The sequence below is a fragment of the Triturus cristatus genome, chromosome 5_2, assembly GCF_964204655.1.
Source record: "Triturus cristatus chromosome 5_2, aTriCri1.1, whole genome shotgun sequence".
NCBI classification, from domain to species: domain Eukaryota; kingdom Metazoa; phylum Chordata; class Amphibia; order Caudata; family Salamandridae; genus Triturus; species Triturus cristatus.
Genome location: NC_140588.1, coordinates 515,363,304 through 515,390,458, shown reverse-complemented (window position 1 = coordinate 515,390,458; position 27,155 = coordinate 515,363,304). Strand labels below are relative to the sequence as shown.

The 27,155-nt window shown below is 43.7% G+C and overlaps 1 protein-coding gene across 3 annotated transcripts in view; it reads right to left on the bottom strand.

The window, feature by feature from the left end:
• The window catches only part of TRANK1 (tetratricopeptide repeat and ankyrin repeat containing 1), a 1,100,402-nt gene that overhangs the window by 652,524 nt on the left and 420,723 nt on the right, over positions 1-27,155 (bottom strand). For all 3 annotated transcript variants that reach the window (XM_085607558.1, XM_085607559.1, XM_085607557.1), the window contains one exon: positions 9,807-9,945. In XM_085607558.1, the coding sequence (XP_085463684.1) occupies positions 9,807-9,945 (139 nt within the window). The remainder of the gene's footprint in view (positions 1-9,806; positions 9,946-27,155) is intronic.

Below are 27,155 nucleotides of genomic sequence, written 5' to 3'. Positions count from 1 at the left end.
GATCACGTTCAGTGTGTGAAGAAGTGTAAGTGTAGAAGGGGGGGTTGGTTTTTCTGACCCGATCAGGCTAATATGTGCACTAACAATGTCACCTGGTGCGAAGATTCAGGTCAGGTAGATGAGAGACCAGATGTTTAGCCGTTAATTAAAAAATACACTTATTTTAGATTTATATTTAACAATGGTCCATCACTCACACCATTAGTTCAGTAACATGAGAGTGCTGTTGGTGATTCTGAACATTATAGCGGTAGAATTTATGTTTGGACTATAATGGTAAGGATGGATTGATGCTTAAACCATTTGTGACCAAAAAAAGTGATGGGTGGGGTGCTTGAATTAATTTCAGCCACTAGTAATTTCTTGGGGCTGCATCACAGTCCATCATTTTTTTCCCCCACATTGCCACCTCAGATAAGACCCATACATTAGAGAAAGTTGGAAGGGGGATAGATAGTCCAACATGAAAAGGAGTCCACAAGAATCATTTGTCAGGGGAAAAAGGTGGTGGAGAGAGGGTGCACCGAGAGAGGGTGCACCAAGAGAGGCTGGCGCTCACTCAAAACAGTGATCATAAAATCATTTAATCAGGATTAAATTAGAATGCCACTGTGACATCACAAACGTTTTTTGGGGGGTTCATATGCATGTGAAACCTTTAAAGGAATGATAAATAACATTAAATTGTGCCCACTCCAAGACTTTGCGGAGCCAAAGCCAAAAACAAACAATAAAATGTGTAACAGTGTGGCTTGTAAGGGGTCTGTCTTGTTGACAGTACACCGGGACACACATCAGTTCCAGCACCTAGTGCAAATAGGCTCTGTAGTGGGATGCCTGGCATTGAGTATAACGTACACAACCTCCAGGATGTAGATAGAATGTAGTCAACTGCCACCGCTCAATAGCCACAAATGGAGGTGTAGATTGCAGAGGTTGGAATGCCAAACCCTGCCTTGCTGCAATGACAGAAGGTCCTCCCAAAGCAGAAGCTTGATTGGACAGGTGCTCATGCTCAGGTATGGGTACCACACACTCCTGCCCAATCCGGAGTCACTAGGATAACTTGGGCCCAGTCGTTCCTGACATTCGTCAGAACCTGAGGTAGGAGAGGCAGAGGTGGAAATGTGCATACAAGTCCCATGCTCCACTCTAGCCAGAATGTGTGTCCTAAAGAGAGCTTTCTTTGGAACTCCAATGCACAGAAGTTTTGACACTGCACATTTTTGATAGTGGCGAAAAGGTCAAAACAGGGCTCTTCAAGAAGTCGGGAGTCAGAAAATGCCTTGTGCCGCTTCGTGGTGCAACCACCATCAATAATCCGCAAGGTCCCACTGATAAAGCTCATCCGTCTTGGTGTTATAAGATCCTCCTGCTAGGTGGTTCAAGATGAGGGAGATGCCGTAATTTTCAAGCCAACTCCTGAGACTAAGCACCTGTTAGCGCAGGTCCCAGGGCCCTATTGTGCTCTGCTTGTTGCAGTATCACACAGAAGTGGTGACGTATGTCTGTGAGAACCTGCACAAGCCTTCCCTTGATGGATGGCAGAAAAGCCTTCAATGCTAGGTGAATGGCTCGCAACTCCAACAGACTGGTTTCGGTGGTGACATCATTCCCTTGCACAATGGAGCTTAATGTGGAGAAAATCGTCAACCAAAAAAAAAAAAAAGGGAACAGAGCTCCACATACATGCTCGAAAGTGCCGAAATAATGCAAAGGAAGTTCACATGCTGGGATGGCACTTATATGCCGCTCCGCTCCATTTCTTCCAGGGCAAAACAAGGTAAACACGGTGCTGCACGGTGCCATCTAGACACATGCGGGAGCACTATGGTGAAACCTTCCAGATCCAGTCTGGTGGCAGAAGAATATTCTAAAGGTGAAGAATCTGCAATTAGAAGGACCCATCCGAAATCAGAGTTATAAAGAACAGGATGGAGAACGGGGTAGAATTTGATACAGTTACCAGATGACAATTATTAGTATTAAGTGAGGGTATCGCATTAATGTCGTTTAAAACCAATGCTAGAAATTTGAACAGGGCTTTGTGGTTGGAAGAAAGCCAGCGTTCTTGTTTTCATCATGGAGAAGAATTGGTAGCATTGTAAATTAAATATTACTAATTTTGCAAAGTTAGTAACTTTTGAAGAACAAATGGAGGCAGCACCAGGAAAGAAGTCACGAGCCAAGAGGCGTAAGCTTATTCGTAAACAGTCCTTTTAATTTCTTCCTTTTCAAAATACGGAAACACACAGAACAACAGCCAACGCGTTTCGTTCCCCTTAGTGGAACATCATCAGGGCTACAAGTAACAAATACAACATATAAATATTTACATAGATATCACATAAAAATCAACAAATAAAAACATTTGAATAACATCACATAGATGACACTAACCTAACAAATCATATATACTTACTTGCTGTAAAGAGATAGTACTGAAAACCATATATGTCATACTCATTAAAGCATATAGACACACCAGTACAATGTTATAAAGAAGAGATAAAACAAGAGAAAAAACAAAACAGAGGGAAAAGAAGAGGGACAAAAAGGAGAGAGAGGGGGGCGAGGGGGAAAGAAAAACACCCCACAGTCACATAATACATGTATACATACAAAAGACTTAAGATAACACATGTTGTACGCACATTCACCCAAGTGCCCATAGATAATGCACTTAGATTAAATAAATCGATAAAATGACTTATATGAACTCTCACCATAATATGGTATCGATTGGACTTTTAACTGATAATAACCAGCGTGAGGGTCATCCGATAGTAACCAACGAGTCGACGAGTATAATTCAATGTATCTAAAGATAAGTCATAGACATTTGTTACAATCTCACTTCGTATCCAATTATATACTCATTCCATAACACATCTAGATAGATGTATTGTAGACACAGAATGGCCCAGACACATATGTTTAGGAACCTAATTATAAGGTAATCTAATGGCATATGTTATCTCCTTTTAACAGATCACAAAACGACACCTAGATAATAATAAAAATCATTTCTACAAAATATGGGACCAAAGGTTTCTAACAAGCTACAATCCCCATTTATTATATGGCAAGATATATCACGACAAAGACTTGTTTATACCTAGTATCATCCTACACTGAGGTGAGGCTCTAAATGCAATTCAACATAAATATCACAAAGTTCCTTGTATATAATTCGAAAACTGTTCATACCTAATATTTCATAGTTAAAACTCAACATGTGTTAAGCAGGCATATAATACTGTGGTCCAATATGAACCTTGATAAGCCATAGGTGCTAGTCTCTTGTTAAAATTCAACATGTTTAAGTAAGTATAAAATCCTATGGTCCAAAATGGACCTTGATGAGCCATAAGTACTAGTCTTATATTAAGAAATTTTCACAGACGAGGACAGTATGTTAACCAAATCAACCCCCCTAAAAACAGCACTACAATCACTACTAGCGTTATAGTCAATCCAAATCTCATAAAACTTCGTGCCTACAGTCCGGAAAATAAGGTCGTGACCAAACGTCACATAACGGGCCATTTTAATCGTGTGTCCCTTAAAATAGCATTACGATCTCCCTATATATTATAGCATCCCACATATCGTATCTCGCAATTACAAATCACCATGTTATTTGACAATACTTAAGCGCCTTTGCTAAACGTTAAGCAAACAATTGTATACATAAATAATATGCCGGTTTCAACAACTTACTTAGAAAGAGCGTTATGGTCAACGCAACTCTCATAAAACTTCGTGCCCACAACCCGGGAAATAAGATTGCAACCGAACGCCACATAACGGGCCATTTTTATCGTGTGTCCCGACAAAACGTAACAACGTCTGACGTCATGCGTAGGGAACTGTTTGTAATTCAGAAAATACACGCAATGTCAGCGCCAGTTTACAATGTCTATGTAGTCAATGTATGTAATACTCATGTGGCGTTATTCTGAGACTTGTGCATATAGTTGGATGACACCCCTCGAAGGGTATAGTTAATAATCCTATAAAGACATTTTATATATATTGATGGATCGGATATCGATCGCCTTCAATTTGTTTGGGTAAACGTTATAGTCGATCCATATATTGTAAGATAACGTGCCCAAGATAAGGGAGGGAAAAACGCGGCCAGACCGCCCGAAAGATACACAATGATAGTCGCATACTATCGTCTGGATGTACAAATTGTATACAATGTCATACAAATTGTCCATTCCCTATTAGGTACAGACCCGTACGATACAGCGCCATCTTAGAAAGTGGGCAGTACAAGGTAATCTCTTACTTACAATGTATATTTTTTCTCAAAATGTTGCCCCGCGGGTATTAATATCAAAAGGAAAATGCCAACAGGTCAATCATACGATATCCTACTGTAATTATATGGACCTGAAAATGTTGTTTAAGATACTCACTTACAAGACCAAAGGAGACGTGGTCAGGATATACAATATATTCCATTATGAAGCCATACATACCCCAAGTTTTTTTAAATGGAGATGTTTCATAATAATGGTTACCAGACTATAAACCATATATTTCTAAATTTCAGAAATTATAGTGCGTGGTGTAAACCGCATACCTTCATATATACCGCACTCAAATCCATAAACCATGTGAGACATGAAGGTGATCTAAGCACATATTATATATTGCCAAAGAGTCGTGAGGAAAACAATAGTCATTCAATCACCAGGAACGAGGCACGTTTCAAAGGAAGTAATGCATCTCAGTATCGGTGTAGTGTCCAGATAGGGTCGACTGTAAGCGACATATCCATTTGGCTTCCGCCCTTCTAAGCAAGAGTTCCCTATTGCCACCTCTCCTATACTTTGGGATATGCTCAATAGCATGGAACCAAAAGGTATTATCTCCTGCATGTACCACATTATAATGTTCAGTAATTGGGTACCTTGTGTCTCTGCCCCGAATGGCCCTCCGATGTTCCTGTATGCGTAATTTGAGGGGTCGAATAGAACTACCTACGTAGATTTTATCACATGGGCAGCCCAAAATGTAAACAGTATATGTGGAATTACAATTGCAAAAGTGATTGATGGAATACGTACGATCAGTATTATAGGAAAATGAGATTGTTTTGTTCCTTCCCATCGGACAAATTATACATGTCCCGCACCTGAAAAAACCTTTAGGTTTAGGAGGTAACCATGTGCCACCACTGGGCATAGATGTTATATAACTAGGGCATAGATGGTTCCGTATAGATAAGCCTTTCCTATATGTTATTGATGGTCGATTGACCAGATGTTCTAATCCAGGAATAGTGGTCAAAAGATGCCAATTTTTACGAAATACATTGAAGATCTTATCACTATGTACAGTGTATTGAGTAATGAACCTAACACCAACTGAGTTGGCGGAAGCCAAATGGATATGTCGCTTACAGTCGACCCTATGTGGACACAACACCGATGCTGAGATGCATTACTTCCTTTGAAACGTGCCTCGTTCCTGGTGATTGAATGACAATTGTTTTCCTCACGACTGTTTGGTAATATATAATATGTGCTTAGATCACCTTCATGTCTCACATGGTTTATGGATGTGAGTGCGGTATATATGAAGGTATGCGGTTTACACCACGCACTATATTTTCTGAAATTTAGAAATATATGGTTTATAGTCTGGTAACCATTATTATGAAACATCTCCATTTAAAAAACTTGGGGTATGTATGGCTTCATAATGGAATATATTGTATATCCTGACCACGTCTCCTTTGGTCTTTTAAGTGTCCATATAATTACAGTAGGATATCGTATGTTTGACCTGTTGGCATTTTCCTTTTGATATTAATACCTGCGGGGCAACATTTTGAGAAAAAATATACATTGTAAGTAAGAGATTACCTTGTACTGCCCACATTCTAAGACGGCGCTGTATCGTACGGGTCTGTACCTAATAGAGAATGGACAATTTGTATGACATTGTATACAATTTGTACATCCAGACGATAGTATGCGACTATCATTGTGTATCTTTCGGGCGGTTTGGCCGCATTTTCCCTCCCTTATCTTGGGCACGTTATCTTACAATATATGGATCGACTATAACGTTTACCCAAACAAATTGAAGGCGATCGATATCCGATCCATCAATATATATAAAATGTCTTTATAGGATTATTAACTATACCCTTCGAGGGGTGTCATCCAACTATATGCACAAGTCTCAGAATAGCGCCACATGAGTATTGCATACATTGACTACAGACATTGTAAAATGGTGCTGACATTGCGTGTATTTTCTGAATTACAAACAGTTCCCTACGCATGACGTGAGACGCGGTTAAGTTTTGCCGAGACACACGATAAAAATGGCCCGTTATGTAGCGTTCGGTTGCGATCTTATTTCCCGGACTGTGGGCACGAAATTTTATGAGAGTTGCGTTGACCATAACGCTCTTTCTAAGTAAGTTGTTGAAACCGGCATATTATTTATGTATACAATTGTTTGCTTAACTTTTAGAAAAGGCGCTTAAGTATTGCCAAATAACATGGTGATTTGTAATTGCGAGATACGATATGTGGGATGCTATAATATAGGGAGATCGTAATGCTATTTTAAGGGACACACGATTAAAATGGCCCGTTATGTGACCTTTGGTCACGACCTTATTTTCCGGACTGTAGGCACGAAGTTTTATGAGATTTGGATTGACTATAACGCTAGTAGTGATTGTAGTGCTGTTTTTAGGGGAGTTGATTTGGTTAACATACTGTCCATGTCTGTGAAAATTTCTTAATATAAGACTAGTACTTATGGCTTATCAAGTTCCATTTTGGACCATAGTATTTTATACCTACTTAAACATGTTGAATTTTAACAAGAGACTAGCACCTATGGCTTATCAAGGTTCATATTGGACCACAGTATTATATGCCTGCTTAACACATGTTGAGTTTTAACTATAAAATATTAGGTATGAACAGTTTTCGAATTATACACAAGGAACTTTGTGATATTTATGTTGAATTGCATTTAGAGCCTCACCTCAGTGTAGGATGATAATAGGTATAAACAAGTCTTTGTCGTGATATATCTTGCCATATAATAAATGGGGATTGTAGCTTGTTAGAAACCTTTGGTCCCATATTTTGTAGAAATGATTTTTATTATTATCTAGGTGTCGTTTTGTGATCTGTTAAAAGGAGATAACATATGCCATTAGATTACCTTATAATTAGGTTCCTAAACATATGTGTCTGGGCCATTCTGTGTCTACAATACATCTATCTAGATGTGTTATGGAATGAGTATATAATTGGATACGAAGTGAGATTGTAATAAATGTCTATGACTTATCTTTAGATACATTGAATTATACTCGTCGACTCGTTGGTTACTATCGGATGACCCTCACGCTGGTTATTATCAGTTAAAAGTCCAATCGATACCATATTATGGTGAGAGTTCATATAAGTCACTTTTTATCGATTTATTTAATCTAAGTGCATTATCTATGGGCACTTGGGTGAATGTGCGTACAACATGTGTTATCTTAAGTCTTTTGTATGTATACATGTATTATGTGACTGTGGGGTGTTTTTCTTTCCCCCCCCCCTCTCTCTCTCCTTTTTGTCCCTCTTCTTTTCCCTCTGTTTTGTTTTTTCTCTTGTTTTATCTCTTCTTTATAACATTGTACTGGTGTGTCTATATGCTTTAATGAGTATGACATATATGGTTTTCAGTACTATCTCTTTACAGCAACCAAGTATATATGATTTGTTAGGTTAGTGTCATCTATGTGATGTTATTTAAATGTTTGTATTTGTTGATTTTTATGTGATATCTATGTAAATATTTATATGTTGTATTTGTTACTTGCAGCCCTGATGAAGTTCCACTAAGGGGAACGAAACGCGTTGGCTATTCTGTGTGTTCCCGTATTTTGAAAAGGAAGAAATTAAAAGGACTGTTTACGAATAAGCTTACGCCTGTTGGCTCGTGACTTCTTTCCTGGTGCTGCCTCCATTTTTTCTTCAAATGTTGTTCTTTGGGTTTCCAAGTGAGATCTCTCCGCAGCAGGTCTTGGAGACGTCTGGAACAGGAACATTGATATTGTTGGGACTTTGATACAGATTTGCACGACATAAGTCGGCTGTGGGATCCTTTGTTTTTTTCAAAAAGTTAGTAACTTTGTCGATGAGGTGGGAGAGAATTCTACTTTCGGAGACCCAAAAGGAACCTACTGCAGTAATACAACGGTTCAGAAGGGATCTCAACTGGTGGTTCGGGCTGGACTCTTCCTAATGGAGAAGAACTGTGAATAAGTTGCATAGAGCTACTCTCTGTCTTAAGTGGCATAATGGAAAATTCAACTAGCCTAAAGTGCTCAAGTGTTCTTTCTGAAGGGAATGGGTCTGGCAGTTCACAGGGGACGGTTCTTATTGGAGCCGAGCCAAAGCTGAATTGCATATGACTGGTCTCAGGCAGATAAGAAATAGTGGGCAAAAAAGAAAATAGACTGGGATATGACCCCGAACGATTGTTAATGACTGAAACATTCACAAGCATTCCATTTATCACTTTTGCATGACAAGTTTATCAGTGAGTGTACTTGGGGTATGGAAGAGGTGATAAGTGTCAAACTTTCAATGATGTGTAGGAATCCAACAGCTGTGCTCAGTGTAAACATAATGGAGCCTTGGTGCATCCTCGACTCAATTAGCATCCCAAAATTCTGGCACATGGGGGAACAGTTGAAGATATAAGGAAAGAAAAAAATAATTGGAAAAAGAGATGTAGACTTGACTAGAAAATAAAAGATAGTGTACCATATGAGAATATAAAGTCATCTGTTAGCAAATAGCAGTAAGGGAGTAAATGAAATGAGGACAACGGCAATTAAGCATTGATAGCACTGAGAGAACAGATATAGAGCAAGACGCACTGAGTGACCTGGACAGAAGCTGGCGATGCACCCACATTAAGAAAGGTGAATGACAACTGATCCGAGGAGAAAGAATATGAAAAGGAGCACTGAGAGTGCTATAAGGAAAACCATTAAAGAGCTGCCCGCAAAGCCAGGCAAGACTAGAGCATTGAAAAAGACCGTGTTGTGGACAGAGTGAGAAAGCACAAACAGGTCAAGAAAGAGGAGGACAGATGTACGGCAAAGTGAAGTACAAAGGCGATACAATTAAAATAATTGGCTTGTTAGAGAATGAATGGCAGTTAAACAAGATTAAGGGTGATAAAGTAGGTTATTGAAGAAAAAGCTACTGAGGAGGACAGTTAGTGGTCAGCCAGAGTGCTAGAGGTCATAAATGATCAAAGAAGTAACAGGATTTTAAATATAGGGGGGATTTCACAATGGTATGTTGTGCTAAAGGAGGTAAGGCTGCAAAAGAGGGCTGGCATGTAGGAAAGGGCACATAAGAGACAGAAGCTGCTCTATCTAGAGTGGCAAGTATGAGACAAAACTGTTGAAAAGTTATAGGAGGTAGAAGTGGCCCCTGAGGAGAGGGATGACTGAGATTTAATTTAGCATGGAGTCATATGTTTTGAATAATGCTTAAGTGGCACAATTGGGTTTTTAGGCTTGAACTTCATTTCAGGATACATGGGTCTGCACAAATTTCCAACTACGAGCCCAAATATTTGTGGAAGAATATATTCACAGATAATAAACACTTTAGCTGCAGGTGATCAATCTCCGCAAAGTGTAGCTTAATTGACTACCAAAGCTTAACAAGGCTTGGTTATAATACTTGTGCCTAGTCGTCTATACAGGACTGCATTTGAATGTTTCGCTGTATCACACTTACTTGCTTTGATGCAAAGTCTCATGATGGAATGAAGAGGATCTGGCCCGATGCTCTCAGCATCAGCACCAATGCAAATCAGCCATTGTACTAGCGATGGAACGCCTTCCATTCTCTCATACTGCCCCAAGTCAACATATTTCTGGCGATGAATAAAAAACATAAATGTCACAAAAACGGTTGGGTATGCAGAATGCTTGTAAATGCATCTTTTGTGGCCCAGATTGACCTCATCTACCGTGACCAAATATTAATATTATAGCAAGTGACATTACAGATGATCATGCATTTAAAACCAGTACACTGACCTAGAGCATAGTATAGCAAAATCCTAAGTACCTGTTGCAGCAAGGAAAACATATACCCGTGAAAAGCTCAGCGATACTGTGGGTGCAACAATGAACCTTTGTGTTGGAAGATTGTGATTCAAGAGCCAGGGGTCTGCAACGAAGGGTTGCACTCTTGCGGAAAGAGATATTTGGGCATTTTACCATTTGTATTCAAAGTGAGCACCACCTACAAGGTCAAGTGCCTCTGGAGAGCTTTAATGAAATTGTAAAGTCAAGACATCAGATCACCCGAGTGAAAATTGAAATGAGCTATGTAAACGAAAATATATTACTTTGCTGAAAACTAACCTATATTCTAGAATGAAGAATCAAAAAGGAATGAAAGAACTATATATATGTTAGTGGGCCCTATTGAAGCCTGCTTTGGTATAAGCACACATCTGTGACAAGCTCTGTGATGTTCTGAACGCTCCAATTTCTGTTTATGACTTAGTGCAAAATGTGCATATGTTTATAATATAAAGGTAATATATGTGATCTAGAGGCTATGTTGTTCACTGTGGAACTTGGCAACCTGGGATTTAGTCTCAGTTAGGTAGTTGGCAAAAAAAATTGAATCCCTACCTCTCTGCATCTCACATTACATGCAATAAAAAATTCAAATATACAGTGTGCTGTATATAAGTGCCCTATTCAGCCCAGTAACGCCGAAGTATGCTATGCCTGTTGTCACCACCTTTAAAAGCATCACAGTTACAATAATCCTGTCTTGCCCCACACAGCTCTGATTTTTGTTGCAGAACACACAATAATAAGGTTGTCTGCAAAGTACTGCACTACTCCTTGGAGCTAGGTCCATAATATAACAGCTAACAATGTCAGATCCTAACATACCTATTCTTCAAGTTGACATTTTGGCGCAGTATAAATATTCGCCAGAAAAGTCAAGTTACCATGGAAAAATGGAACACCTGCTTGATCGAAGTTTGTGTAGATGGACCGGGCCACACTTTTCAGCTTTCCTCTAGAAACTTTGGACTAGGGTACCCCTCAGCAGAACTGGTCAAGTTAGGCAGCCATGAGTGTTGTCTCAGCTTCTGTTGGAGCTTTTGCCTAGGCTTATTCTTGAGCGTCTTTATTAATGGTGAGACGGTAGTACTGTGGTCTTTCTTGCACTGCAATTATTTGCTTACTTAGCACATAAGCTAAGGGACTGCAGTCAACAGGAGTAGGACTCTAGTTTGGTAGGAGACTAGAACCATACAAATCGACTCCGAATGGGATGCGAAAGTTTCATCTTCAGAGACAAACCTTTACAGTGCAGCTCCTGAATTACTGAAGCAGAGATAGACTTCAACAGCGGCAAAACACCTAGGATTGCTACAGCTCTTGGTGCAAAGAGAATGATTCCCAAGCCCACAATGCAAATGCAGACTAGGAAAAGATAGACCTTTACTCAATGGAACAACATATCAGAGCATTGGTCAGTGAAAGCTCAGCTCCCGAAAGCCCTTCAACTCCTGCATAAATATTGCTACTGCCTCAGATTTTAAGAGACAGGATCTGGCTGGAACAAGTTGTTCGTTATTGGGTGGAGTTTTCAATGAGTCGTATTTTGGGCTTGTCCTCCCCTCAAATGTTACTAAGAATTACTGCATTTGACTCAAGTGGGTATACTTCATAAAGTAAAGGGAAACGTTTCTGTACAGAATGCTCCCCTATCTTACAGGATGATGAGAAGCCCAGTACGGAGCCTTGTTTTAGAGACTGGGTCTTACTTTCCTAGAATAAAATCAAACATTGCCTGCACGGTGACATGACCTTTGATAAGTATACATAAAGGTCAATTATGGCCTAGCGATTACAGCAGTATATAGTGAGCAGAAGTGAAATGGACAGTTGCTCCCCATAGAAGACACTCAGAATTTAATGACAAATATGGCAAAAGGCAAATACGTTGCGGCTGGAAATGGCAGACAGGAGGATTCAAATAAGTCGCAAGACCCAAGTGATGTCGCTATATACGGACAATACTCTTGTCTACATGAGTGAGCAGGTGGACCCGGTGGGTTCAATTACACATCTGCTATAGCAATAGGAGTTGTAACAAATCCCTGCTGTTGCTACTAATTGGGAAAAGTTCACAGGATTTCCTATGGGTACTCTGGCCCGTGGACCATGGGGAGGAGGTGCCTCTAGATTTGGGACTAACGTGGCAGCCTATACTTGAGAATCCATCCTTTGCATACAAGGGCTGAGCATAGAAACTTGAATACTGAAAGAGTACTTCAGGGAGTGGAGCGTTCCCTTGTGCTCTTCGATGGAAAAAGTCACTGTTTGTGATGGAAAGGGTAGACCTTAGTGAAAGGATTATAGTTCACAGATGTTTAAATGTTAATCCAGGGTATGTTGTGCCCCCTGTCCAGATCTATTTTCTGTAGAACTCAAAATATACGTATCGCATTGTTTTGCGGAATGGCGCACGATCCAGAATTAAACACTGCATACTCAAACTTTCGTATCAGCGGGGTGTGTGTGTGGGTGGGCATGTTCTGGCACTTGAAAACTTTCCCTTTTGTTACTTAGCTGTCAGGTGCAGCACCTCCCATTATGGATGGTTGAAACCTCTAACCCAGAACAAACTTTACAATGGGCTGTTATCCACTCGATAAAGCTGGTACAGCACCGCTTGGTCCACGGTGAGAAACCTAGGTGGTGCCATATCTGGGGCTTTAATGTCATATCTGGGAACGATTCTGTAAATGTGGTGTGTTGGGAACTCATTTTAGATCCACCACAGAAACATGGTCCCACCTGGATTTTTGTAAACGGAAACAAACAACTGATTGGACAGAGGAAGGATGCCCATAGCGGAGTTATTTAATATGTAGAGGTGACATTTATTGCATGTGAAGAAGCTGGACACAAATCCCATAATGGTCCGGGACAGTTTTTAACATTCGCCAAAAAGACTGCTGTGCCACAGCGATGCTGGGCAAGTTTCCCAGGATGCCCCCTCTCTCGGAATATTTCAGGATGAATGCAATTGCAGGACTCAAAAGTGGAGGCAGACGTTTCTCCTCAATTTAAAAGTAATGTTGCAGAACCGGGTACATAGCTCCCTGATGAAAAGAACAGGATGAGAACAGCCCAGCCCGTTAGCAACTCAAGAGTGGGGAAAAGCGTTGCTGTACCACAAATGGGTGTCAAGTAATACCAGGTTTCCCCTAGTTCACTCAAAATATTACACTGGGCCTTCCTGACCCCTCGAAACCATAGAAAGATGTATACCCAGCACAGACTGCATAGTGCCCATGATGCCACCAAGCTGCAGCATTTTTTTTCTGTACAGATGATGTGGTCCTGCCCCCTGATTGGTGACTACTGGGGACAGGGGATACATGCTTTGAAAGTGGTTCCGGTGGTAACGTTTAAATATTCTTTAGCACATTGGGCCCCAGCCAAGGGTAAATGTGAGGCGGAATTGGGAACTTCCATCACGAAGGACCAATGGTCCTATTGCTGTCGCCAAACGGGCGCCATATCCACCAATAGCAGATTACGCCTTATACATTATAGATATGTTCACCGCCTATACTACACGCCGGCTAGGCTACACCGATTGCAATTGCGTGACACTGACTGCTGTGATAGATGCGAGGCGGGAGAGGCTGACTTCGGACACTTGGCTTGGGGCTGCCCGCCGGTTCGGGAATACTGGAGAGAAGTACTGCATGCGCTTGATGAAATGTCTGAAGTGCATGTGCCTGACGACCCTCTCACTGTGCTATTGGGGTACACGGAACAAGTTCCAATCAAGATACAGAGATATGTTTCCCTGGCCCTCCTGTTGGCGAAGCGACGAATAGCCTGTCGATAGGAGCGAGATCGTGCTCCCAAGTTCAAGGACTGGATAAACGATCTCACATATTGCCAGGACCAGTTACACACATATGCTGAACTAATGCCACCCTCCTCACGCCCGAGAGATATCTGGGACCCTCTTCAAACTTATCTCTTGGCACACACTGACACGGGGGACCCCGACCCTGCTCCCGGCCGAGGGGAGACCGAGGGAGGCAGGGGGGGGGGGGGGGCAGGGGGACTTGGGGCGACGGGGTGGCAATGTGTGTCTCCCGGACATGGAGAGGCAGTGATCACTTTATTGTGGAGCAGGGCTGGGGAAGGAATTGCGGGGTAACGGAACTATGGGGGTGAATGAGGAGTGGAGACTGAATTGACAATGCTTTGGTATAACAGGCGAAAGACGGTGTTAACACTGTGACTTATTGAATTTGATGTTTTGGGGGGGGTACCTGTTTGGGAACCCGAGTTGATTATCACCCGATATGCTTGCCCACCTGACGCGGCCGGCCCTTTGGGATTGTAGGCGGCTTGCTGTGTTTATTTCCCCACTGTCCTCAGCAAAGAATGTTATGTACCGCAGTGCCGGCCCCTTGGGATGTAGGCACCCAGCTGTGTCAGATCTTTATGATGTCAATAAAGGTTTATTAAATAAAAAAAAAATATATATATATTCTTATGCACATTGTGCATGTGGCCTGTACACAAAACCTAAAAAGGGCAACATTTTGCTAGAAATATGCTTCCCTAGGAATATTATAGGCAAAGCGCAGGATAATGATTCATTGGATTCAGCTGGGGAGGGGGGCCTTCAGTGCAGATGAGGTATAAAGGTTCCAGGGAATAGTTAGAAGCTGAAAAAATTGGATTACAATGGTGAAAACCGATGAAAAGGTACAAGACTATCTCCAAGAAAAGCATAAAAAGCCTTACAGACTCCTTGAAGGTGAGACTGGGTCTCCTTGGTCATAAGCCTTTTCACCTTACAATTGCCCTCTCTCCCCTCTTACCCCGCAATTATGAACACCTATATGATTATGATCTCTGTTTACATCTATATTCCTTTTTCACTACTATGTATTGAGGACCCTCCTATGATAGAATTGTAATGTTTCTTTGTAACTGGTGTTGTCATAAACTGAATAAAAAAAATGTTGAAAAAAAGAAGCAGTATACGGTAAGGAATATGCTACTTAGCAGTATGCATCTGTTCTTGGCATGTAGAGCTGCAGATCTACACACTTTTGCATAGATCGCCATCTGGTGTTGGGTCCGGATATTTGCACTTGTTTTTGCCTGGAAAGTCTTTGGAAGTCACAAGGTATGTGACTCCTCCTTAGGACCATAGTGCGCATGGCATCGGCTCCATCCTCAGATTGTTTTTCGCCAGCAGGGAAATGATGGAGCTTTGTAAGAAACAGGAAGATGCCCTTGTATAGTGTATCTAAATAAGATAATACTGAAACAGATAAAGGAAGCCGGGGAGGCGGGTGGGCCTGTATAGATCTGAAGCTCTACATGCCAAGAACAGATGCATACTGGTAAGTAGCATATTCCGTTCGAGGCATACGAGCTGCAGAGTACACACTTTTGCATAGATTGTATAGCAGTCCCACGTCAAGCGGCGGTTCCCATTATCTGTTGGAGAAGTCTGAAATAAGGTTTTGAGCACAGCTTGGCCCACACTGGCTTGTTGTTTCGTTTGCACATCTACACAGTAGTATTTAGTGAACGCATGTGGTGTAGACCATGTAGCTGCTTTGCAGATATCATCTAATGGAATATTGCCTAAGAATGCCATAGAAGCCCCTATTTTCCTTGTAGAGTGGGCTCTAGGAGGAACAGTTAAAGTGCGTTTTGCTTTGTGGTAGCAAATTTGTATGCATTTAACAATCCATCTGGCTATCCCGGACTTGGATATGGGATTGCCTTTGTGTGGTGATGTGAACGAAACGAAAAGTTGTTTAGTTTTCCGAAAAGGTTGCGTTCTTTCAATGTAATAAAGTAATGCTCTTTTAACATCTAAAGTATGGAGAGCTCTTTCTGCGACTGTGTGGTTGCGAGTAGAAAACGGGCAACTCCACAGATTGATTAAGGTGGAAGGGGGAAATGACTTTAGGGAGGAATTTAGGATTAGTGCGGAGAACCACCTTATTATGATGCATTTGTAAGAATGGTTCTTGAATAGTTATGGCATGTAGTTCACTAACTCTTCTTAGAGAAGTTATGGCTACTAGGAAAGCAACTTTCCATGTTAAGAATTGTAGCTCACATTTATGTAGAGGTTCAAACGGAGGCCCCATTAGTCGTGTGAGCACGATATTTAAATTCCACACAGGTGAGGGTGGAACTCTGGGAGGAATTATCCTCTTGAGGCCTTCCATAAAGGCTTTGATGGCGGGCACTCTAAATAGCGATAAATGTTGTCTATTTTGTAGGTATGCTGCTATAGCAGCAAGGTGCAGCCGAATAGACGTGTAGGATAAGTTGCACCTTTGTAGGTGTAGAAGGTAGGTTATGATGTGTTGGATAGATACATCTAGAGGATTGATGGTATTGTTATGGTAATATATCACAAATCGTTTCCACTTGGCTGCATAGCAGGCTCTAGTGGTAGGGCGTCTAGCCTCCTTAATGACGTTTATACAGTCAGGAGGAAGGTTAAGGTAACCGAACTCTAAGATTTCAGGAGTCAGATCGCAAGGTTCAGCTGAGCTGGGTCTGGGTGTCTGATCTCTCCACGGTTCTGGGTTAAGAGGCTTGGTGAGAGGTGTAATCTTTGGTGCGGGACTATTGACAGTTCCAACAATGTGGTGTACCACGGTTGTCTGGCCCAAGTTGGAGCAACTAGAATTAGAGTCAGTGAGTGTTGCTGTAGTTTGTGCACCATCAGTGGTATGAGTGGGAGAGGCGTAAAAGCGTAGGCAAATCTGCCTGACCAGTTCATCCATATCGCATTGCCTTTGGACAATGGGTGTGGGTATCTGGCGGCAAAGCTGGGGCATTTGGCGTTTTCGTGGGTGGCGAAAAGGTCTATCTGTGGTTGCCCCCATATCTGAAAGTATGGTTGGAGAACTTGTGGATGGAGTTCCCACTCGTGAATCTGTTGTGTTTGACGACTTAACAGATCTGCTATGGTGTTTTGGACTCCTGGGACATGTTGGGCTAAGAGAAATATATTGTGAGGTATAGACCACCTCCATATGTTTTGTGCTAGCTGGGAGAGCTGCAGAGAGTGTGTCCCGCCTTGTTTTTGGATGTAGTACATGGCTGTCATGTTGTCCGTGCGGACTAAGACAGCCTTGCCCGATATTTGTTTTTGGAATGCTTTTAATGCTAGGAATATGGCCAGTAATTCCAGGTAATTGATGTGGAATAACTTTTGTTGAGGTGTCCACTTGCCTTGTATGGTGTGATGTACTAGGAGAGCTCCGCAGCCGGAGAGCGATGCGTCCGTTGTCATGACAATCTGAGGAACTGGCTCTAGGAACGGTCGCCCTTTGGAAAGGTTTTTGGTGTTTCACCACTGCAGAGAGCAGTGAGTGCGACCGTCTACCAACACCAGATCTGTTATCTGACCTTGAGCCTGGTTCCATTGTCGTGCTAAGCACTCTAGTATGGGACGCATCGGGAGTCTTGCGTGAGGCACAATGAAAATGCAAGAGGCCATCATCCCTATGAGCTGCATGAACACTCGAGCTGGGAGAGAGTGGTGTGGCTGAAATTTAGGTAGGAGAGCGAGAATGCTCGCTGTCCTTGGTGGACTGAGATAGGCTAATGCTTTTGAGGTGTTTTTTGTGGCGCCGAGGTATTGTTGTATGTGAGAGGGGTGCAGATGAGACTTGGTGTGGTTTACTGTGAACCCCAGGTCGTGGAGTAATTAGATAGTCGCGCGAGTGTGATGAACACACTGGTTGTACGAGTTGGCTTTTATGAGCCAGTCATCGAGGTATGGGAAGACGTGAATGTGTTGTCTTCTTAAATGGGCTGCGACTACTGCTAGGCACTTGGTGAATACCCTTGCTGCTGTTGTAACTCCGAAAGGGAGTACTTTAAATTGATAGTGCTGCCCATCCACTAAAAACCTGAGATATTTTCTGTGAGTAGCGTGTATGGGAATATGAAAAAAGGCGTCTTTGAGATCTAAGGTGGCCAGGAAGTCGCCCTGTGAAAGTAGAGGGAGGACTTGCTGAAGTGTGACCATGTGGAAGTGGTCTGATTGTATGTACCTGTTTAGTGGCCTGAGGTCTAGAATAGGTCTCAGAGAGCCATCCTTCTTTGGTATGAGAAAATACAGGGAGTAAACTCCCTTGTTTTGTTGGTGCAGGGGAACTAGTTCTATTGCACTTTTTTGTAGTAAGGAAAACACCTCTTGTTTGAGGAGTGACAAATGGTCTGCTGACATTGGACGCTGGTTGGGTGGAATGTTTGTGGGTTTAGAGGTAAGTTCGAGACAGTAACCTGATTGCACGATTTGTCGCACCCACCTGTCTGTGGTGATGTTGGTACAGACAGGAAGGAACTGCTGTAGTCTTCCTCCGACAGGAGTGGAATGGTCCGGGGGAAGCAGAGGGAAGTCATTGGGCAGGGGTGGAGGCAGAGCTGGTATTGTTTGTTTTGCCTCTGCCTTTGTTATTGTTGCCTCGGTATCCTCCTCTGTGGTAACCTCTTGTGAAGGTGGATTGGGTGGGAGACTTGTAGGAGGTGGATGGGGTATCAGACGAGTATCCCCTGGAGTTGCCCCTGTAGGATGAGCGACGAAAAGAACGTCTGGGAGCTTGCGATTGCAAGGCTCCCATTGATTTGGCTGTATCTGTGTCCTTTTTCATCTTCTCAAGGGACGCATCAACATTAGGGCCAAAGAGGTGTTGCTGGTCGAATGGCTGACTAAGTATAGCGCTTTGCACCTCAGGTTTAAACCCGGAAATGCGTAGCCATGGGTGCCTACGAAGGAGGACACTTGTGTTCACTGCTCTGGACGCAGTATCTGCTACGTCAAGAGCAGATAGAGGTGTTTGTGATAAGTTTACCCTCTTGTATTAGGTCGTTGGCCTTATGTTTGTATTTGTCGGGGAGGTGTTGGAGCAGGGACTCTAACTCATCGTAGTGAGCCCTATTGTATCTGGCTAACAGGGCTTGAGTATTTGTGATGCGCCAAACATTAGCTGCCTGGGACGCGGTTCTTTGGCCAGAGGCATCCAGGAGTTTAGACTCATTGTCAGGAGGAGCTGCATCACCGGTTGACGGCGAATTAGCCCGTTTCCTAGCATTTGAGACGACCATGGAGTCTAATGGAACAGGGCCCCTGATGTAAGCTGGGTCTGTAGGGGCAGCTTTGTATTTCTTCTCAATTCTAGGATTGATGACTCTAGTACTGACAGGGTGTGAGAAAGTGGCTCTGTATATACTGTTCCCTAATAGGTACAGGGTGTACAGAGTTCACAGTCCCCAAGGGTTTGACAGAGGCTAAAGTTAGGTATAACCTTACTCTCTAAAGTGGTAGCTTGGTCGCGCAGTAAGGCAGTATCAGAGGACAGTGTAAAGCATTTGTTGTACACACTCAGTCAGCAAATGGTCTCACACACTCAATAACTGAACTCTAGGCCAATGGTTTATATATAAAAAAAATATATGCTAGTTTCATTTTAGAACCAACACTTGGCATTAAAATAGACTTTCTCAGAATGAGATGCTTTATATAAATACTTTTGCAATATGCAATTGACTTTTGTAAACAGTTACAAGTGGTTGCAATAGGCAACACTATTTTAAACACAACAATGCATTGGGCTCAATGGAAAGTTCAAGTTATTTGCAACAAATTACTTTTAGGAATACTTTTGGAATTCCAGGACTGGATCCTAGATTCAGTCCTGGGTCAGTACTTAGAATCAAGTGATGAAAGTCGACTTAATTACTGTGATGATTTTTAAACAATATTTAGCTATTTTAAAAGTTGACACTTAGAAAATATTTCAGAGAAAACAGTCAATGATTCCCTATGGAAGAAAATTCAAGTTGCAAGTACAGTATGTTATTGTTACTTTTGTAATCCAGTACTGGGTACCTAGACTCAGTACTGGGACCTTTATCCAAAACAGGTAATTACGTTTTCAGATATTATACGATTTTTAAAGAATATTTAAAGATTGCAGAAATTGACAGAAGAAATTTCACAGAAAAACAGTCAATGATTTCCTATGGGAGAAAATTGGGATACTGGTAAGTACAGTTGTAAGTATTTTTCAGAGTCAGTGCTGGGCACCAAGATCCAAAAACAACAATTGATGGACAGAATGCAGAACAATGTCATACATTCACCCCAGTACAGAGATCTGGGCCTAAATCCATCGTTTTTTTGCTCACCATGCCGTTCCAGTTTGAACCAAGATCCAGCACTGGGAGCTCACCTAAGAGCAGGTGAGTATTTTCGTTTTCGTTACTCGGCTGATTTTTGGTGAATATTTTAAGATTTGAAAAGTCCACACTTAGAAGAAATTTCAGGAAAAAGCCAGTCAATGTTACCCTATGAAGAAAATAGAGTTATCGGTTTAAAGGTAAGTACTCGACTGGCAGAGTTGAGGTTCTGGGCATAGACTCAGGGGTCCCCCAGGCTCAGGTAGGTATAGTTGGTTCACCCTCAGCGACTCTAGGGCGGCCGGGTGCAGAGGGAGTTAGGCCCAATGTTATCTTATAAGGGATAGGGGGGCCTTGGTTGGTGGCTGCTGACTAGCAAGCCACGCGACTGTGGGAGCTGGGCTCCTGGTCACTTACTCAGGGCAAGTGGGGAAGTAGGTAGGTGTAGAGGTTGCACTGCCAGGGCCACTCGGGCGGCTGGGTGCAGGGTGCTTTTGAGCCTTCGGGCGCTCAATTGATTTCAATGGGAAATCTCTGGTTTAGAAAAAGACTGCAAGCTCGGGGACGAGGATTCTTCAGGTGCCACCACCACTTCGAGAGGTAAGTTGGGTAGTTGGAGGATAGGTAGGTACCCCGGGATTGGGCACAGGGGGCCGCAGGGCGCCGCGTGCAGGGGTGCCTTTTAGTGTCGGGAAATCCAACCCTCTGTTGATCGCGGTAGGGGGGGGCACCTTGTTCTGAGGCTGCAGGCTTCTTCATGAGTGTCGAGGGAGGTCCTTGGGTGCCGGACTCGGGGTCACAGTCGCCGTGGGGTCGTCCTCGTGGTCTTTGTTCACTCCGGCACTGACCAGGCTTGGCTGGTGCAGAGTGTGCTGGGTTCGTGGTTCCGGGCTGCTGCCAGGGATTAGAAGTAGGTTTTGAGTAGAGCCTCTACTCATGGGAGTCCCAGGGGCTTAGAGCCAAAAGATAGCCAGATCCTCCGGGGTTTGTGAGGTTGCAGGCCACAAGAGATGCCGGGTTGGAGCAGGAGCAGGTTCGAGGGTCGACAGGCCGGTAGGGCTGGGGCCAAAGCAGTTGGTGTCTTCCTCTTCTTAGCAGCTGCAGGGCAGGTCTGTCTTCTTCTTTTTTTTTTTTTCCCTTCAAATTCTTTTTTAATTTGTCAAATATAACATCAATAAAGCGTCTTCTTTCTTCTTGCTCTTCTTTGTATTTCGGAATCTGGAATCTGGGGAGGCAGGGTTCAGGGTGTCCCTAAATACTAGATTTAGGGGCGTTACAGGGAGGTGAAGGGCAGGGACCAATGGGTCCCTGTCCTGGGGTGGGTACACCCCCTATCCTGCCTCTCTCCTGTGGGAGGAGGGCAGTAGCCTAGTCCTGATAGGTTAGGGCTTCCCATCTTCAAGATGGCGAGAGCCCGGAGATGTGCTTCACCTCGCCTCCCCCACCTGAGGGGTGGGCTTGGCAGGCTGGCACATCCCCTGTCCTTATTTGGGGTTTACGGCCAAGCTTCCCGCCAGAGTGGGGGGTTGCAGTGGCCTGGGGAAGCTTACAGTGGCGGCATGCCTTTGAAGCTTCCCCCTGCCCATCCTGGGGGAGGAGATTTAGCACCTCGCCCAGGATGTGCATTGTTGCAGGCCCAGGAGAGCAGGGGCTCTCCCACCCAGGGGTCCAGCAACATGTCTGCTGTGTGGCAGCCTAGGCAGCCTCAGAGCAGACGTGGATTGTAGGTTAGGTTTAAGGGGGCATCTCTAAGATGCCCTCTGGGGTGCTTGGTACATTAAATCCCACACTGGCATCAGTGTGGGTTTAATGTGCTGAAAAGTTTTATACCAAACTTCTCAGTCTTCAGTGTTGCCATGGTGCTGTGGAGTTCGTGTTTGACGAGCTCTCAGCACCATGTACTCTTAAATGGCAGCACTGCACTTACAGTGCCCAGGAATGGACCTGGGTACTGTAGGGGCCCAGGGCTCCTGCTCCTGTGCCCACACCATTGGCACAAGGCACCCAGCCAGAGGGGTGGCTGATATATGTCATGGCAGTGTAGGTGAAGGGCATGGCACACAGGGATGTGTGCCATGTCAACTCTTTGTTTTGTCTTGCACCCAGACACCCAGCCTGCAAGGGCAGTGTGTGTGTGTGTGTAAGGGTACAGGGCCTCTAAGGGTGGCACAATGAGTGCTGCAGCCCTTAGAGGCCTTCCCTGGTCACAAGGCCCTGGGTACCTAGGGTACCATTTACCAGGGGCTGACATGTGGCCAGGGTTTGCCAATTTGGGTTGTGTGTGTTTTAGGGAAGGAACATAGGCCCTGGGCACCTGATTGGCAGGAGTCCAGGGCACACTCAGTCAAAGTACATTCAGCAATTCAGCAAAAAGTGGGGGCATACCATGCAAGAAAGATGGCACTTTCTCACACAGGGTCTTTAAATACTTCTGTAGCGTGTTTAATCACCCCTTTGAGCATGGGCAAAGTGGATGTGGACCTTTGGGTGGTGTCGAAAGTGTCCATTAAAAATCATCTTATACTGGATCTGTATGGAGGTCGACCCCGTGGTACTGGGCAGCCCGGTGTATTAGCTGATTAAACCCCATGGTATCTTCTGGTGGGGAAGGCCTAGAGGGGTAGATGTCCTCTTGTGGGACATTAGGGACATCAGGCGTATTATAGTCATCCCAGGGGTCAGGGGAGCTTGGAGGACTGGGGTCATCTAGTGGTATGTTGTCACCGTCCCCTGTGTCATCATATGTGTCATCGTCATCTACTGGTGGAGGGGATGGCGTAGGAGACGGAGGTCGGGGAGGTGGTGGTGGTGAAGGTACCCCAAGAGGTGATGTGGCTATATCCCTCTTTGGTGGTGTTTAAGTGAGTTCTAGACAGTACCCTTCCTGTACAATGTCACTAACCCAACGGTGGAAGGTGAATTCTGACTAACTGGGCAGAAACCCGTGCAACCTTTCCAGGACTGGTGTAATGATGTTTTGGAGGGGTGGGGCAAGACAGTGTTTTGAGGGGGCAGCCCCTTTCCTCGACCCTTGCCATTATTGCCTATGTAGCCACCCCTGTAGTAGCCCCAAGAATTCATATGCTTCGTTGGGAAGGCTGAGGGGGTTTCTATTGTGGGAGCTTTTGCTGCTCCGCGGTATCAGGAGCATCGAAAGGAGCCACGGGAGTGGGTATCTATAGGGCACCCAACGCTTTGGATGTGTCAGTGTCTTTCTCGATTTTTTTCTAGTATCTCATCGACCTGAGTGTCGAGGAGATGCTGGCCATCGAAGGGTACATTTAAGAGGTGCAGCTGGATCTCCGGTTTAAAACCAGCCATGCATGGCAACACAAGGAGATGCTGGTATTAATGCAGTGAGCGCCTGTGTCAGAGGTAGCCAGAACACAACAGATATTGTTGTTCAAAATAGTTTTTACCTCTGCCACCAATTGTGGGAGGCAAATGAGAGTAAAGGGCCTCCTCAAAAGTCAATTTACTCCAAGTCCTTTGGCAGCTATGGAGGCTTTGCCAGGATCCACCCAGGACCCAGCTAGATGTGGATTCGCTGCTGCTTGGCATCAAGATATTCCTGCAGTCATGGAAGGGTTGGTTGATCGGGTCCTCAGTGGTAGCAACAGTCAGAGCAGTAGAATGCAGTCTGGAAGAAGTAGAACAGGGTTTATGCCCAGACGGCGCCAAGCAAGATCTCTACTCCAAAAGCCTCAGCTCCAAATGCTTCGAGTCAATGTCCTTCAATATGTTTCGGGTGGCGTGTCTCAGCTTTGGTTCCACCCGTTTCGAGTTCAAAGGCGGGCAAGACTACGCCTTCGAGTATAATGCTGAAGCAGTTATTGATGTCGATGCTCGAGTCTTTCGAGGAGGACTTTGTCGCTGAGTGTGTAACAGGCTTTGGGTCGGTTCGGAATGGAGATGTCGACAATGGCTGGAAGGCAGTAGTGCACCGGAGGCCTCAGAGGCAGTACAGAAGCTCGAGGCTGGTGCCTCCATTTGGTGAGCTTAAGAGTGCCAGTACTCACTGTGATCTACGGAGGATGCTGGGACGGCGGAGGCTCTTCCCTTTCTATGTCTGCCTTGGAGTCCACACTTTCCAGCGAAAAGGCTGCCTCGACTTCGGCACCTGGGGCATCCAGTTACTCGAAATCTGACTCCTTTTGATCACCGACGAGTTTTTGGGAATCTTCTTCCTCTTGTCGGTGTGCCACAGAGGCCGAGGCAATTCAATGAGCAAGCCAGTTCCAAACGGTCTTCTTGTTTCGGAATGCAAAACATGCAGAACAGGATTCTTCACAATGATCGGGAGACAAGCAAAGGTTGCAAACCTCGTGGTGAGCGGTTTTTAGGTGCTTGGAGTGGTAAGTGGGGCTGAACCGAAATGGAGTACTTTCCATTACGAGGACATTCTTCACTCAGAACGACAAAGTCGAGAGACAGGTGACCGACACGGAGTGGAGGATACATAACAGTGGAGACTGACGAAGAGCGTGATGGTTTTAGAGAACCGACGAGGAACGGATCCGAAGGCTTGGCAAGAACACCACATGGTATCGAACTGGTGCTCACCTCAACATGTCTGAAACCAATGGCGGAGAAAAACAATCTAACAATGAAACCAATGACCATGCGCAATACTACTAATAGGTCGAGTCACTAGGTCCTGTGCCTCAAAAATACTTACTTCGGAAAAAAAAAAAAAAAGTTGTATGCGTCCAAACCCAACACTAGATGGAGGAAGTATGCACAGCATGTGTATCTACAGCCACAAATAAATACTTACCTGCATGGTAAAGGTAATGCATGGTAAAGATTGAGTTGTATAGGCTGTTTCTCCCTATAGGATCCTGCATTAGGGGGCAAAGTTGTAGCACATTGCAGAAACCGGCCCTGGAGCCCAAGACGATTTGAATCCTTTGGGAGCCCAACTGTACAGCCAGTCTAATACTGCAATTATGTGTGGTGGCAAAACTGACTGGAGAACCAGTATGGGACCTGGCCTGGGTTCAAAGCCTATGTGACTCTGCTCTAAAGGATGTCAATTAAGGTTTTGGCCAAGCTATGTTTTTTTCTCCTGATCGGACATGATCATTTGAACAATTGATCTACAGGGCTTTTTGAAACTTAATTACTTGTTGTATCATGTTACTAAAGAGTTTTAAAAAAGGCTGCCTGTGAGAGTATTATGTTACTTACCCTCTAGGCATCTGTTCTTGGCATGTAGTGCTGCAGATTCACATGCTTTGTATATTCCTGCCATCTAGTGTTGGGCCCGGGTGTGTGCAAGCTGTTTTTCTTCTATGAAGTCTTTTGAGTCACAAGGTAAGGGGACTCCTCCTCTTGGAGAACATGCACTCCATTGTTAGATTGCTGAGAATGATATAAGTAAGTATGAGTAAAGAGATGCCCATGCATATTAAAGTGTAGGTGTCCAGGGAGGAGGGTGGGGCATATAAATCTACAGCACTAGATGCCAAGAACAGATGCCTACAGGGAAACATAATCCGTTTGAGGCATGTCTGGCTGTAGATACACATGCTTTGCATAGACTGTATAGCAGTGCCCTCTGAAAGCAGTGGTTAATCTGCGAGTATTGCAGTTGTTTGAAAAAGTGTACGTAGCACCGCCTGTCCTACATTAGCTTGTTGGTATGCTAGTGCATCCACACAATAGTGCTTAGTAAAAGTGTGTGGGGTAAACCATGTAACTGCTTTATAAATGTCAGCTATGTGGATGTTGCCCAAGAGAGCCATAGATGCCCCTATTTTGCAAGTAGAGTGTGCTCTAGGAGGTTTAGTCAAAGTTCTTTTAGCTTTGCTATACCATGTTTTAATACATTTAACGACCTAACTGGAAATACCGGATTTAGAAATGGGCTTTCCATTATGAGGGGGTGCAAAAGAAACAGAGTTGTTTAGTTTTGAGAAATTCTTTTGGCATCTAGTGTATGAAGAGTTCTATCTGCCACAGAATCAGGTTGAGGGAAGAAAACAGATAGTTCAACAGATTGTTTATGGTGGAAAGGGGGCACTACCTATGGAAAGAATTTTGGGCTGGTAAGAAGAACCATCCTATCCCTATGTAGTTGGGAAAAAAGTCTTCTAAAGTTGGTGCCTGGACTTCACTGACACGTCTTAGTGAAGTGATGGGAATTAAGAAAGCAACCTCCAAGATAGAAATTGGAGGTAGAAATTGTGCAATGGTTCAAAGGCGGACCCATAAGTCTTATGTGAACAATATTGAGATTCCACGCAGTTGCAAGTGGGACACTGTGTGGTATTACTCTTTTAAGGCCTTCCATGAAAGCCTTAATAACTGGCATTTTGAACAATAATAAGTGTTGCCAGTTTTGTAGTTAGGCTACTACTGCTGCAAGATGTAAACGTATGAAAGTATAAGCAAGGCCAGCGTGATGAAAATGCAAAGGGTAACAAATAATGTTTTGTACAGATGCACTGAATAGATCAATATTTTGGTTACAAAGGTAAAAAACTAAACTTTTTCAATTGGCGGCAAGACATGCTCTAGTAGTAGGCTTACATGCTTCCTTAATAATAGTCATACATTCTGGTGGCAAACTTATTCTATGACTTCAGGAGCCAAAATCGCACGGTTTAGCTCCTTTAGGTCTGGAAATCTCATTTCACCACAGTTCTGAGAGAGAAGATCCGGGTTGAGGTGAAGCTTCTTGTATGGAACTACTGAGAATTTGAGTAGTGTAGTGAACCAAGCTTGACAAGCCCATGTGGGTGCCACCAGAATGAGGGTGAGATGTTTGCCTGAGCTTCCGAACCATGAACAAAAGAAGAGGGAAAGGCAGAAAAGAGTAGGCAAATATCCCTTACCA